Source organism: Eublepharis macularius, chromosome 1, assembly GCF_028583425.1.
Source record: "Eublepharis macularius isolate TG4126 chromosome 1, MPM_Emac_v1.0, whole genome shotgun sequence".
NCBI classification, from domain to species: Eukaryota; Metazoa; Chordata; class Lepidosauria; order Squamata; family Eublepharidae; genus Eublepharis; species Eublepharis macularius.
The window spans coordinates 203,371,418-203,385,892 of NC_072790.1; the positions used below are offsets into that span (position 1 = coordinate 203,371,418).

Genomic DNA, 14,475 nt, shown 5'->3' on the forward strand with positions numbered 1-14,475 from the left:
TCCTCCCCCTTCCTGCTGCAGCCTAAAATGTCAAGCACTGCAGGCAGAAATTCTTCCATCCATGGAAACATGTGGGAGGATCCAACTTAATGAGTCATATTTGCTCTTGCTACAGTTTTAGGTGACTGGTCAGTAAGAAAGTACTCCTTACGGAAAAGATGGTGCTAACGCTGAGACCAGTTAGTTCTAGGCTATTGCTAGAACTTACTGACTGCATAGTGTTGGTTCAGCCCACAATAACTGTTGTTGGAAAGGGAAGGGGAGAAGGAGATGAACAGTGAGAATTCTCCTCTACGGCCTCATTCAGGCCACAGCGGGAGCATATGAGAATGCTAGGTACACTGCATTTTCAATTTTGCTCCTTCCTGACGGCAGTTCAGAGCTTGCAGGCCAACCAGAGCAACGGAAAAACAGAGGTAGAGGTAGAAGACAGCAGCAGGAACGATTTGAATATGTCACAGCTGCTTTTCATTAGAGTACTGTGCCACAGTGGTTAAGCTCTTTGGAACAAAGAGACTGACAACTCTTTAAAATGTATGAGCAGAGTCCAAGGGTGCCTTAAATTCTTATCTCATTCATCTTGTAATTCAGCCCTCTGAGGCTGTCAAGCAATCTTATGAGATGTTCTATTCCAAATTCTACTGGAGAGAACGGTGGACAACCAAAGCATAGAGTCCTGGCCAAGTGAGTGTCTGACTGAGTAGTGAAATTAGATCTCCCAAGACCCTCCAATACTTTTACTCCACTAACTATTGCTAACTAACAGGCTGCTAACTAACAGGCTAACGGATGCATTTTTGTGGCATCCGTACAAAAGGAGAGGATGCCACAAAAATGCCTGTGTTATTACAAAGGCATCTGGCGTGTCCTTTTTTGTAGAGCTAGGAGAGTCTTTCAGCCTCGTGGGGCTAGACATTCCCCAGCCAAGGTGTATAGGGGATGGTGGAAAGATGCATCTGAAACCTTAGCAAATGGGCCAGAGAGAATCCAGCCTCATCCTGCCAGGCTGCAGCTGGCCATCTGAGCATTAAAACCAAACGGTGGAAATACTAATGTCTTGATTATGAACAGATTTCCTTCATAAAGTAAGAATCCCCTACACCTATTCTTCAAGCTATGATTGGCTGATTGCTGCATCACCCAGCCAAGCTATCATAAAAGAACAACCTCAGCTGAAAACCACTATTTTTGTTTAGGAAGCCTAGCTTTTTCATCAAAGGTGTGGTCCACAGACATACTATGCAGCTGCTTTACCCTGTGGGCTCCAGCCTTCATAAGCTTAACAAAGCCCAGACTTCTCTTGGGTGCGTGTATCACATTCCCCACAGGCTCCGTAACAGTATTGTCACTGATGGTTGTTGTGGGTTTTCCGGGCTGTATTGCTGTGGTCTTGGCATTGTAGTTCCTGACGTTTCGCCAGCAGCTGTGACTGGCATCTTCACAGGTGTAGCACCAAAAGACAGAGATCTCTCAGTGTCACAGCGTGGAAAAGATGTTGGCAGGTCATTTATATCTACTCAGGAGGGGTGGGGTTGAGCTGAGTCATCCTGTAAGAGTTTCCCAGGGTGTGGAATGCTAATGGTGGGAGGCTTCACTGTATCCTGAGGAGGTTCTTTTGCATATGGATTGGTGCTTGATGTGCTAATCTTCCCTGCAGGGCTATTGTCGGGTGTAGAGTGTTTTGTTAGCCTGGTGTTTTTCAGAACTGGAAACCATGCTCTGTTCATTCTTAAGGTTTCTTCTTTCCTGTTGAAGTTTTGCTTATGCTTGTGAATTTCAATGGCTTCCCTGTGCAGTCTGACAAAGTAGTTGGAAGTGTTGTCCAGTATTTTGGTGTCCTGGAATAAGATACTGTGCCCTGTTTGCGCTAGGCTATGTTCAGCCACTGCTGATTTTTCAGGTTGTCTAAGTCTGCAGTGTCTTTCATGTTCTTTTATTCTTGTCTGGATGCTACGCTTTGTGGTCCCGATGTAAACTTGTCCACAGCTGCAGGGTATACGGTATACTCCTGCAGAGGTGAGGGGGTCTCTACTGTCTTTTGCTGATCGTAGCATCTGTTGTATTTTTCGGGTGGGTCTGAATACTGCTTGAAGGTTATGCTTTTTCATAAGCTTTCCCATCTGATCAGTAATTCCTTTGATATATGGCAAAAACACTTTTCCTGTAGGAGACTGTTTTTCCTTGGTTGTTTGATTCATCCTGGGTTTGATTGCTCTTCGGATTTCATTTCTGGAGTAGCCATTTGCCTGAAGTGTGTGGTTTAGATGATTAATTTCCTCATTGAGAAAGTGCAGCTCACATATCCGTCTTGCACGATCCACTAATGTTTTCATTATGCCTCTTTTCTGTCGGGGGTGGTGATTGGAATTTTTGTGTAAGTACCGATCAGTGTGAGTTGGTTTCCTGTAGACCTTGTGACCTAACTGAAAGTTTGCTTTGCGGATGACCAAGGTATCCAGGAATGGGAGTTTTCCCTCGATTTCTTTCTCCATTGTGAATTGTATGTTCAGGTGGATGTTGTTGAGATGATTCAAAGACCCCATCAATTCTTCCTCCCCATGGCTCCAAATGATAAATGTATCATCCACAAACCGGAACCATACACTAGGTTTGAGGGGTGCTGATTCTAGAGCTGTTTTTTCAAAATGTTCCATGTAGAAGTTTGCTATAACTGGGCTGAGAGGGCTCCCCATGGCCACCCCATCCATCTGTTCATAGAATTCGTTATCCCATTGGAAGTAACTGGTTGTCAGACAATGATGGAACAGTATTGTCACTGTTCTTAGAAGTTGCAGAACTCCAAAGAGCTCTCAGCTGGAAACTGCAATATCAGGGCGCCCCATTCCAAGCCAGTCACAATCTAGATCTGTTGCCATGTGTTGTCAGACCTACTCATATCAAGAAATATCAGCCCTAACCCAGTCCTAAGTCATCACATCAACTAATCATGTGAGCTGCCCTCTAAATTATGACCCCTCGGCATGGAATCTCTCTCTACATTTTTTCAAACACATTCTGAATATGCCTGCTGCACATGTATGTAACACAGACAAAATATACAGGAGCTCTGGGAGCAAAGGTGAAAGGTGTTCAGTGTATAATTGCTGTCTTGATTACAACAGAGAACCTTGAAAGTTCCCGCAATTCCATTATAATAAGATGAAAGTTTCAGTCCAAATACCTGGATCAAATTTCCAAAGATCATGGAAGTGTCTGTTGAGACGCGCATTGTAGCCACCAAATATATACAATTCTCCATTGTAGCCGACTGTAGGGAACAGAGTAGAGATACGTCAAAACAGCCTCAGTTTCTACCAATATCCTCTAATAGCATCTATTAATAACAACAACAACAGTGCTTATATACTGTTCTTCTAGATTAGTGCATCACCCAGAGTGGTGAACAAGTTAGTGTTATTATTATCCCCACAATATAGCTGGGGAGCTGGGGCTGAGAGGAGTGGCTTACCCAAGGCCAGCTACTGAGCTCATGGCAATAGTCGGATTTAAACCAGCAGAGCGTTTATTCACAGCCAAACCACTTAACCACTGTGCTACAGAAGCTTAATTACAACTTAAAGAGTTTTTGGTTTAGTCTCCTTGTCACATTCCACCTTCATAACTAAAGTTGTCCACTTGTCTCAGATTAAGAACCATTTCAAATATAGGAAAGGGAGAGAAAGAACAACTGGAAGAGCAACTGATTTATGACTTCCATTTCCTAATCTTTCCTACTTCGTCGAAAAATTGGTATAAGCCATGGGAGATGAGCAAGACTGATTTCAGATGAGAAAGAAAAGACAGACAGAACAGCAAGGCAATTATACTTGCTGATTCCCCTGACAACGTCACTTGCTTTCTCCAAAAGTGCAGGCCAATGTCCTTCTGAAGACTTTCACCTGACCTGCAAGCTACAGCAGTCTCCGTCTACTCACTCAGCTCTCCCCCATCTCATGTTCCGTAGTCTGACTGTGGCTTACATGCTGAGTGACTCCTTCTGCCTTCGGGGAGGAGTGGAGTGGGAGGGGAGTCCAGCCAAGAGTTTGTGTCTGTGTCGAACACTTTGATTCGGTTACAGTAGATCTCATTGTTGGAGTGGAATGGCCCAAAGCGGTCTGCTCTTCCCCCAAACACATACATCTTTGTCCCAATGATTGTGGCTGAGTGGAAGTCCCTCCAACGAGCTGGGGTGCCCTGAAATAAGAGACTTCTGTTAAGTCACTCAAAAGGAAAATGGAAGTTAGTTAAGGCAAAATGTGAGAGCGGAGGTAGTTTGGCTACTTACAAATCTGCTCCTTTCAGACCAAGAAAGAAAAGGGTTAAACCTAACATAGGACTAACCTTAGTAGTTATCAGACTCCACATCATGTTGCTGGTATCCAGTTTGTGAATGTCATTGGAAAAACAGTCTGCCTAAACGAAAGAACAATTATTAAAATATTGAGCACTTCAGTGCTAAAGCTAGGGTTCCTAAGAACTGCAGTTACTCCTCCAGAGATTAAAAACTGTAAAATTATATTCTTCAGGATTTCCTTTGGAGTTAAATCTATTCAAGGAATTGAAAGAGGTGGGTCAGAAAGCAAATTTGCCAGTTGTGGTATTGTTTATTCACATCAATGCACATGATCCCATAAACATGGAATTATGGACCTCCAAGGCTTTCTATATTACCTGCTGTCATAAAGTATCTCTACTTTACAGACAGGGAAAAGAAGCAATGAGAATAAAGGCATCATCTGCTATGAGAGGTATAACTTACCAGTTGCTCGTATCCGCCAAAGATATACATGCTTCTTCCCAAGACACAAGCAGAATGTCCATCCCTTGCTCCTGGTACCATTCCAGACACTTTCGGTGTGAACCATTTATGTGTGCCTAAAAGATTAAAAAACGAGAGGAGTTGTTACTAGCAGACATAAAATGGCATTCTTAGGAGTGAGTGACGAAGAGTAAAGTCGATGGTGGTGGGGGGAATCATTCTAAATACACAACACATACCAATTCTTGTAAGGAGGAAGCCCTCTCTTCAGGCTGTTCCATACCAGGCAAAGGAACAGCAATTGTCTGGAAGCTATCTTACAACTTCTGATAAACTCTCCAAGGCACCTGTTGCTTCCTCAAAAGGATGCTTTCACTCTGACCAGAATGTAAAACTGTGCATTACTAATGTAAAGGTATGCTGTAAGAGGTGCTTGTAACTTTACAGAAACTGCCTGAACTCTTTGAAAAATGTTTTTCACACACGGCAGTTTGAATATGCTGCAATAAAAAGTACTGGAAAACTTTAACAGGTACCTGTCTTGAAGCCCAACCCCCTCCACAAAAACCCATCATAGATAAGCAAGGTTTGGAGGAGGAGGAGATTCCCTAACCACACAACCACAGTTGGCAGTCAGTTTCAGCATTATTGTAGGAAGCAGCAATGCAGCAGCTTGTTCAATATCCTCCCCAGCACCAAAAGCTTCTCACAGCCTGGCTTTTATCCACAGCTATCCACTCAGACTCTAACTGGAGCTGTACTCTAGCCTACTGCAAGGTCAATGTAAGCTCTGGGGAAATGATTAGTATAAAGGGAAAGCAAGCTTTGCTCCTAGTGGGATGCTTGCCACACTTGGATTTCTAAAACTAGTCATGTGTTATACCAAGAGATTTCAGCCAAGAGTAACACATGAAACTAGAGACTGAAGTGGGTCGTGACATCTGATCTAGACTTTATTTACACGATGCACAAGCCAACAAAGGACAATCCCCTGCAGAACACTTTCAGGGCTTTGTCTGGCCCCAACTGACTCATGCAAGAGGGCTTCCACCTTTTCCCTTGAGAGGGGAAGGATTATCAATGCTTGCTTTCCAGGAATGGTAGGAAATGGCACAAGCAAACGCATGCAAAGCTGCCCAGGAGTATGACCAGCAAGCAGTGCCCGTGCAGATTTTCAGCTACTCTTCACTAAAAATTAAAGACAGAGAATACTGTCTCAGTCTCTTCAGGCACTGGCAATTTACCCTTTTTCCTTGTTATAACTAATTTACAGAGAATTCTCCCATAAATCACTCCCATATATAAGAACCGTAATACTGGGAAGATTTGCACATATACCCATGCACTAAAATGATACAAGTGTGCAAGTGTGCTGTCCTTTCACAAGGACACACACACAAACACAGAAACCCTTCCCATATTATGCCTTTGCACATATATTTGATTGGCTTCTGAAGTACTACCTACCGAACATTAGGGATGCACAATTCGGGTTCGGAATTTAGCAAAAATACTGGAGTTTACCCAATTCAGTAAAATCTGGTATTTTTGCTGAATTCAACCCAGTATTGCCAAACCGATTCAGCAATACTGAACTCAAGTTTATTGGATTTATTTGGTAAAATCCAGTAAACTTTGGGAGCCACGGCAGTGTGCTGTTTCTTACTGTTCATTTGATAAGAAACAGTGTTTTGTGAAGTTCATGACTTTTTTTACCCAATAGGAAGGGGGGGGGGGAGTTTTTGTGAGTCAGAGGCAGAAGGGGGAAAGGGGAGGGTGAATAAAGAAGGAAGGGGGAGTGTTAGCCAATCCTTGCAGCAGCTGTCCTTCTCTGGGTCAATAGGATTCTCAAGAAGGAGAGTGCTTTATTTAAATGGCTGCAAGGAGTTTAATAGAAACAAATGGAGTGGCTGATGCACTTTGCGGGAGGGGGGGGCATAAGGTGGACCCCCGGGAAGCAATCTCCCTAAAATTTGGGAGGTCTTGAGAGGACGTAGGAGTAGGTCTCTTGTAAATATGGTGCATTTTGCTTGCAAAATGCCACCCCAGCCCCCTAGAAAGCCTCTCTAGTTTTTCCTATAGGGAATAATGGAGATTGGAGGTAGCAGAGGGCATCATCTTTGGCGGGGCCATAAAATGCCCACTGGTGTCCAATCTTTATGAAACTTGTAAGTAGTTAAGAGGACAGATAAAGAGTAGGTCCCCTGCAAATTTGGTAAAATTCAGCCTTGAAATGACCCCCCAGGGCCCCTGGAAAGTCCCAAATTGTGTTTCCCACTGAAAGCAATGGCCAAATTTTAGCAAATTTGCTTCCTATTGCCAAGCTGAACTGGGGAATGAATTCAGCATTCGGGGAATGCCGAATTTTTCCCCAATTCAGCTTTACTGACCAGAATCAGCTGAATTTTTTTTTTTTGTGCACACCTCTACCAAACATGCATCTTCACTGAGTTCACACGTTACTCTCTCCAAGTTACACTAGTATACACCTGTATCTATGTCTTCAAAAATTAATGTCAGAAGTGGTGTCCTACCTGTGTTGACCAAAAAACTCCAAAACAATTACCTCTTCTATTTCTTTTATAATTTAAAAAATATTTTACTATATTTAGAGCTAGCTTTTGCATGCATGAGTGTTATGTGCTATCAAGTCTCCTCCAACTTATGGCGACTCTATGAATTAATAACCCCAAAATGTCCTTTCATTAACAACTTTGCTCAGATCTTGCAAATTGGAGTTTGTGTCTTTCTTTACTGAATCAAGCTCTCTCATTTTGGATCTTCCTCTTTTCCTGCTGCATTCTGCATAGAGCTCCCTCTCTAATCAGCTCCATTCGTAGCTTTAGCAGTGTGTTACATGCTTTTCTTAACCTATGTTTCCTACAAGGCTCTTCTTGCCCTGCAATCTCTATGTAAAGTTATTCTGCATGCATACTGCTATCATTTCCCCCTCCATTTCCTTTCATGTTACACATTCTCTCCCTGCTACTGGGAGTAGTCTTATGTATTTTTATTCCACCCTTCCTCCAAGGAACTTGTATGTAATTTCTCCCTTCTTTCACTTCACCCTAACAACCACCCTGTAAGGCTGAGAAAGACTGACCTAAGATCAGCTTCATGGCTGAGTGAGGGGTCTGAACTGCTTCATAACTGAGTGAGGGGTCTTCCAGATCCAAGAGTAGCCCCTACACCACTGTGGAATTCCTATGACTGTTCAACATTTTTAAGTGAGAAATAATACCATTAACAATGCTGTAATCCTTTAAATTACAGGTTTCATAGCTATTTTCCTTGTTTAAACATAAATACCAACTGGGTTCATTTGGAAACATGAGACAGAGAGACACGAGGGAGGGAACTAAGACTTACTGACGTCAAAGGCATATAGTACATTGCAGGCTCCCTCAGTATCATTGCGGCCTCCCCAGATGTAGATGGTGTCATCAATGAGCACTGCAGAGTGTCCATATCTCATGTAGGGAACTTCCCTCACATGGTCCCTGCTATTGGTCCACACTGGTGGCAGCTTGGTCCAACGTAGAGAGACTACAAGAAAAAGCCCAGAGGAGTATTAGCGGATTGGTTTGCACCCAAACATCAAGTTGCCATGTATACAGATCCATTGAGATCTGTATACATGCCACAAATGCTCTACTGATTAATAAGCCATAGAAGAAAACCAATCTTTTATAGTGAGCCCTTATCAGCATGCAGGAAGTAAATAATCAAACACCACCATGTTCATAGACAAAAAAAGCAAGTAAGGACAATGGGAAAGAACTAGATAATATCAATAGATCACTGAGAAGATGAAGATGTTAACCAGAACCAATTTGTTATTAGCAAACAGGGCACTCTCTATCATGTTGATGTAAGAACAGAAGAAAACTCCTTTCCCTTGCTCCGTGCTCCAACAGAATGGAGTCCCAAGAAATTTATACCAATGAGCACAATTTGGAGAAAATTAAGCACATATATCTCGTGTCATTTAAACGTTAAGCAATGTTTAGCCCACAGTTAAGCATTTAAAGTAAGGAAACAGGTAGCACAATGGCAGAATAACTCATGCAAGTGTGCACAATGAAAGAAGAGTCAAGAGATTTGTCCTTCATTCATCATTTAGACAGCAGTTTTCAACAAACCAAATGATTTACAATTCTACCATTTATTTTCAAACCAGTGCTGTAAGGTTTGAACTGTCAACATCACTCAGTGGATTTCATAGCTCATCCAGCCTGGGTCTCCAACATTTGAAGACAATAGTTTATCCAGACCCATTTTAATCCTTCCAACAACCTTGAAGATTCTACCTGCCTGCTTCCCCAATTGTGCCTTAATTTGGATCAAGTCTATAAGCCCACTTGCCTTTGAGTTTTAAAGCCATCCGTTCTGCAATAGCACTGCATGTGTGTTACATGCTGTCAAGTCGCTTCCGACTTATGGAGACCCTAAGAACGAACAATCTCCAAAATGTCCTTTAATTAACATTCTTGCTAAGATATTGCAAAGTGAAGGCTGTGGCTTCCTTTACTGAGTTACTGTCAAGCCACCTCATTTTGGGTCTTCCTCTTTTCCTGCTGACTTCCACCTATACCTCAAATTAAAATTTACTATTGTTTTTAAAAGCAAGGGTTTTCCTTTAGGACATATCAGATGGGACTAACATGCCAGATGCTGTCAAAAAAAGTTGCTAGTTTTGCTCTACAAATGGAATGATGACTTGCAAAGATTCTCTCTGACATCCAACTTTTACCATCTCCAGAGTTTTGTCTGTTAGCATCTATTTTGTGCACATCTGGATTTCTATCCTATCCTATCCTATCCTATCCTATCCTATCCTATCCTATCCTATCCTATCCTATCCTATCCTATCCTATCCTAAATAAACCTTGTTTAAGAGCACTTGTTGCACCTTCAAACTCTTGTCTGGAAATAAGCTGTATACTACTGGTGCTAAGTTACCTGGATAGAAGAATTTTGGGGAAAGTAAATTGTGAGCATGAAAAGCACCCCCCACACACCCTGAATGTTAAAGAAGCACACAGATTTCATGATGGTTTTTGTTTGTGTTAACTGGGTAGATTAACTACCTAACTATGATATATATAGTAGAGCTGTAGCAATATACCCGCCATTAAGAAACTGAATTAAATCTGGCGCTCTCTCTGGCTCTGATAAAACAAGTCACATCAGAGCTCAATCTAAATGTAAGAGAGTGTGTTGAGTTAAGCAGATTGTTCCCTCTTTGTATAACAAACCTTTATTCATACAATTTGTTCTCTTTTGATTACTTCTTCACAGAGGATACAATAGAAAGGTAATAGTTGGAAAAGACAGACAGAGGGTGTTAAATCATGCTAGAAGTGTAAAAACTCTCTAACAAAGCAACTGGTAAAATATGTATGGTTGAGAGACAGGCACAAAAGCAAACAAAGGTAATTAGAACGCAATTCTAACTTGATTTGGAAATTAGAAGGATTACCGTCAAGAGCTTGCCAGGATTAACTAAGTGAACATTTAACTAAATGTGAACATTTTAATGGGTACATTTAATACGTACATTGAATATGTACATTTAATATGTACATTTTAAAAATCAGATTTATATCTGCTTTTATATAACTCAGGAACATCTAGATCATTTAGTGCCATTCATGCTTAAGAGTACAAGTTTGCAACCACCTGATCAAACTTGTTTGTTCAGAACTATTTAGCAACAACTGCTTTATTTTTGTAATTAAAGCAAATTACATCTTAATCAAAGATTATGTCATGTATTACTCCTTTTCGAAGACAACATAAGAGTTTTCAAAATATCTGAGGAAGAGAATCAGCAAGTCAGAAAGTTTCTCCTCCTTAAACATGCATGCTCTACTCTAATGCTGCCTTTGAATATTTAATTTTATGCCCCCCCCCCAAACCTAACTACATATTAGAGTCTGCTTCAGAACATGACACTTTGTATAAGAAGTTTGGGTCCCAAACATGAAAAATTGCAATTGCAGGAAGAGAAACTTCTTTTAAAATACATAATTATCTGTATCACAAAAATAACTGAACGCTACTACCATGATATGCTGAACGAATGTCATTAAACTCTAATCAATAAAAACAAATGTCATTGTGTAGATGAGTCCAAGAGCCTTTTTATTGCAGCTGAATGTTTGCTTTATGAAAAGCAGGCTTCAAATCTGAAAAATCTGCTTGATAAAAGAGACTATAAAATGCTAAACAAAAAACCATAAATAAAACTCAGAATGATAACTTCTCAGAACCTTCACTTCCAAACATTTATCTTACCTGCATTAAACACATGAACATCAATCTGTCGCAGAGTCTCATAGTCTTCACCAGAACAGTAGCCGCCAAAAGAGTAGACTTTGTGTCCAACAGCCACAGCAGCGTGGTTTACTCTCCGGGGCCCACCTTCTAAGTGCACCGTCCACCGTAACATTCCCTTTTGTGAGTGCTCAGTCCCTCCAAGCTGGGGTGGAGGCTCTAGATTCTCATGCCCACAGGGCTACCAACCATGTTGGCTTGTAGCCACGGAGCTCTGCAACAGAAAATAATGTATGATGTGAAAGTGAGATGCAATAGGTCAGTCATGCAAAGAATCTGGGTCTTCTTCTACTCAACACTTTTCCCACTGAGGATTTTAATAGCCCTTTCAAACTTTACTATACATCATTCCTTTCTATTAATGCATTTGGGTGGTAGGCAACGGTTAGGCCTGTTAGGTAAGAAAAGCTTAAGACTGGGCAGAATATTTAATAAAAAATATAACATAGAACATGGAGCAGGGGTCACTGGGGCAGTGGGGGGGGGGTAATTGTGAATTTCCTGCATTGTGCAGGGGGTTGGACTAGATGACCCTAGAGGTCCCTTCCAACCCTATGATTCTGATTCTAACCATTCCAAAAATGGTAAGTGCCTTTAGTGAACAGTTCAAGAGGACAGCATTTCTTCTTCTATTAATGGTTTCAAAGAATATACATTAAATTGTAACAGAACGTACATGGTGGTACCATAAATACCTACTTCAATTATTTGCTTGAACAAAAGCTGTCTCTTCTCCCTCCCTTGGCATTTTCAGAGTGGAAAATCAATTTATGAAAACCATAAGGTTGTTACCAAAAAAAGTCAGCCCCGTGTGGAGCCCTTCACTGTAATGATCCTCAGGCCATCAATGGCTGTCACTGGTGAGGAAAACATCAGCGAAGTTACATGAGGTTAATTATACTACATATTGCCAAAAGGGAGGCGGAGAACTCAACATGGGGCTGCCATTTTTAGCAGCATCCCTACATTTCTGATAATATGCACACCCTTCAGCATTTTGCAGGGGAAAAAATGGAGCCATGCTTACACAATTCCTATTCTCATACCAAGAACCCCTACTCAAAGACTCTCTCCCGCAACCATTGTGCACTGCTTAAGGCTCTACCCTGCGTGGTGTATTCATTTATTCTGCCATACCCTGTCCTTCACTTATTTAATAACTGTAAGAATCTTTGTTCTTTCAGTTAAAATATGCTAGAAAAATGTAATTGTCCTACAAAATATTCTCAAGAGTTCAAAATATACCTCAGCAGCTGCAATGTATGAAATTGCAGGCACTGTACTACATGGAGAATCACCCCTTCAAGGATTTATCTGCTGAAGCCCAAAGGGGGCTGCAGGCTATAAACAATTCTAGCAATACAGAGTAAGAGTTCTTTAGAAGGCATCGCCAAAAGGCAAAAAATAGGGGTTAATAATCTACCAGGGATAGGGACTAGAAAATAGGGACTGTTCAATTCAAGTAAGGAGAGCTGGGAGATATGTAACATGTTACAGTGAAACTATGACTCTAAATAGATTTCACCTGCTGAGAATCTTGCAATTAACAATTGATACAGACAGAGAACATGCAAAACAAACATCACAAAAGAAACACAAAATGGAAGTGTTAAGGCAACTGGCAGCTTTGTTAATGTATGTTGACAGGGAGACTGATGTTCACTGTGAATGTGGCCCACATTCCAGTGTAACCCAAATCCACACTAAAATATCCTGATCTTAAAGGAAGAAATCTCTAATTTACTGCCTATGCTAAATAGTTTCAGGTGGGTAATAATATAATAATAATATTTGATTTACATACTGCCTTTTAGGACAACTTAAAGCGATTTACAAAGTATGTTGTTATTATCCCCACAACAATCACCCTGTGAGGTGGGTTTGGCTGAGAGAGCTCCTAGAAGCTGTGACTGACCCAAGGTCACCCAGCTGGCTACAAGTGGAGGAGCGAGGAATCAAACCTGATCATCCAGATTAGAGTCCTGCTGCTCTTAACCACTACACTGAACTGGCTCTCCATGTAGCCATGTTGGTCTGTAGTAGAAGAGCAAGATTCAGGTCCAGTAGCACCTTAAAGACAAACTGGTGCAACCCAGGTTCTACCAAGCTAACTACAACAAGTATTATAGGTAGCTTCCTGACACTCCAATTTATAATACCCCTCCTACCCTCTGCCTAGATTATAAGGACCCCTTCCTTTTTCCACTCCTCGTTGCTGATGAAGGGAGTTCAAACACTTGAAAGCTCATACCCTAGAAATCTAGTTAGTCTTTAAGGCTGCTGGACCTGAATCTTTCCTATGCAAAAAGCATGCTAGCTTAGGTGCTACACCTAAGTTAAGGGAATGCTCCTAACTTGAGCAGGGGGATCCATATAAATGCCTATAAAGGACCTGCTTACAAAATGGGAAAGCTCTTCTACAAACTTAAAAGGAATACAAGTAATCTGGATAGGGTGGAATCAGAAACAAAACCTAATATGCCTCCCATTGGGAAGCATGGAACTTCTTAATCTTAGATAAAATATCTTCGCAACTTAAAGTAGTATCTTAGTCTACTAACTTTATAAATAGATGGCTGCCTTTTCTAGAATGTGTGGAGATGGGGACACCATGAAACAGATGAAACTCATGAAACTACTGTATGATATGCATTTATTAATATGACATGTGGTATGATGTCTTGTGTAACAGACATGGTATGAAGTCTGTAAAACGCATTAACGTGTAACAGACCTATTATTGGAATATATCTTGACTGTATTAGTATGCTTTAATCTATTACTGTTGAATTTCTTTTTTCTTATTGTTGTTGCTATAGGATAAACTTACAGTATCAAGCATTCAACTTAATACCCTACACTAGAATTCCCACAAAAAGGAGCCAAATATTCCAAGTGAGTCTGCATAAACACAAAGTGCACACCTATCCACAACATGGATGCAACATGTCGACTCAAGAAGAGGAAGCAAAAAATCAAAGACATATAGTAAGAGAGTAAAGCAGAGTCTCGTAACCACCCATTTATTTATTTATTCAATTTTTATACGGCTTCTCTTCCATTAAGATCTCTGCGCAAGTTTGGCAACTCCTGCAAGGCAGAGATTCAAGAGTCTGGGCTAGCCAATACGCCAAAAGGTAACTGAAAGAGCAGCAAAGAAGCACATGACAGGTACCCCACAACTGCACAGCGGTGGCTGAGAGCCAGACAGAGCGTATTTACAGATCATCCAACAAGCACATCCAAACAGAGCAACATCTAGGGACAGATTCTTGCCAGTTACATAAGGCTTGAGTCCTAAATAAAAGATGGAGTTTCTTCCCAGGCTTGGGAAAAGGGGAGAGAGTTGGGGGGAGACAAGTATAGAAATGATCATA

General features: G+C 41.2%; 1 protein-coding gene across 7 annotated transcripts in view; it reads right to left on the reverse strand.

The window, feature by feature from the left end:
• Window positions 1–14,475, reverse strand: part of KLHDC3 (kelch domain containing 3) — a 60,096-nt gene that overhangs the window by 19,432 nt on the left and 26,189 nt on the right. For all 7 annotated transcript variants that reach the window (XM_054995345.1, XM_054995320.1, XM_054995315.1 and 4 more), the window contains 6 exons: window positions 11,060–11,312; window positions 8,129–8,305; window positions 4,760–4,875; window positions 4,342–4,413; window positions 3,981–4,194; window positions 3,182–3,268 (listed from right to left, as the gene is read on the reverse strand). In XM_054995345.1, the coding sequence (XP_054851320.1) occupies window positions 3,182–3,268; window positions 3,981–4,194; window positions 4,342–4,413; window positions 4,760–4,875; window positions 8,129–8,305; window positions 11,060–11,213 (820 nt within the window). In that variant the 5' untranslated portion in view covers window positions 11,214–11,312. The remainder of the gene's footprint in view (window positions 1–3,181; window positions 3,269–3,980; window positions 4,195–4,341; window positions 4,414–4,759; window positions 4,876–8,128; window positions 8,306–11,059; window positions 11,313–14,475) is intronic.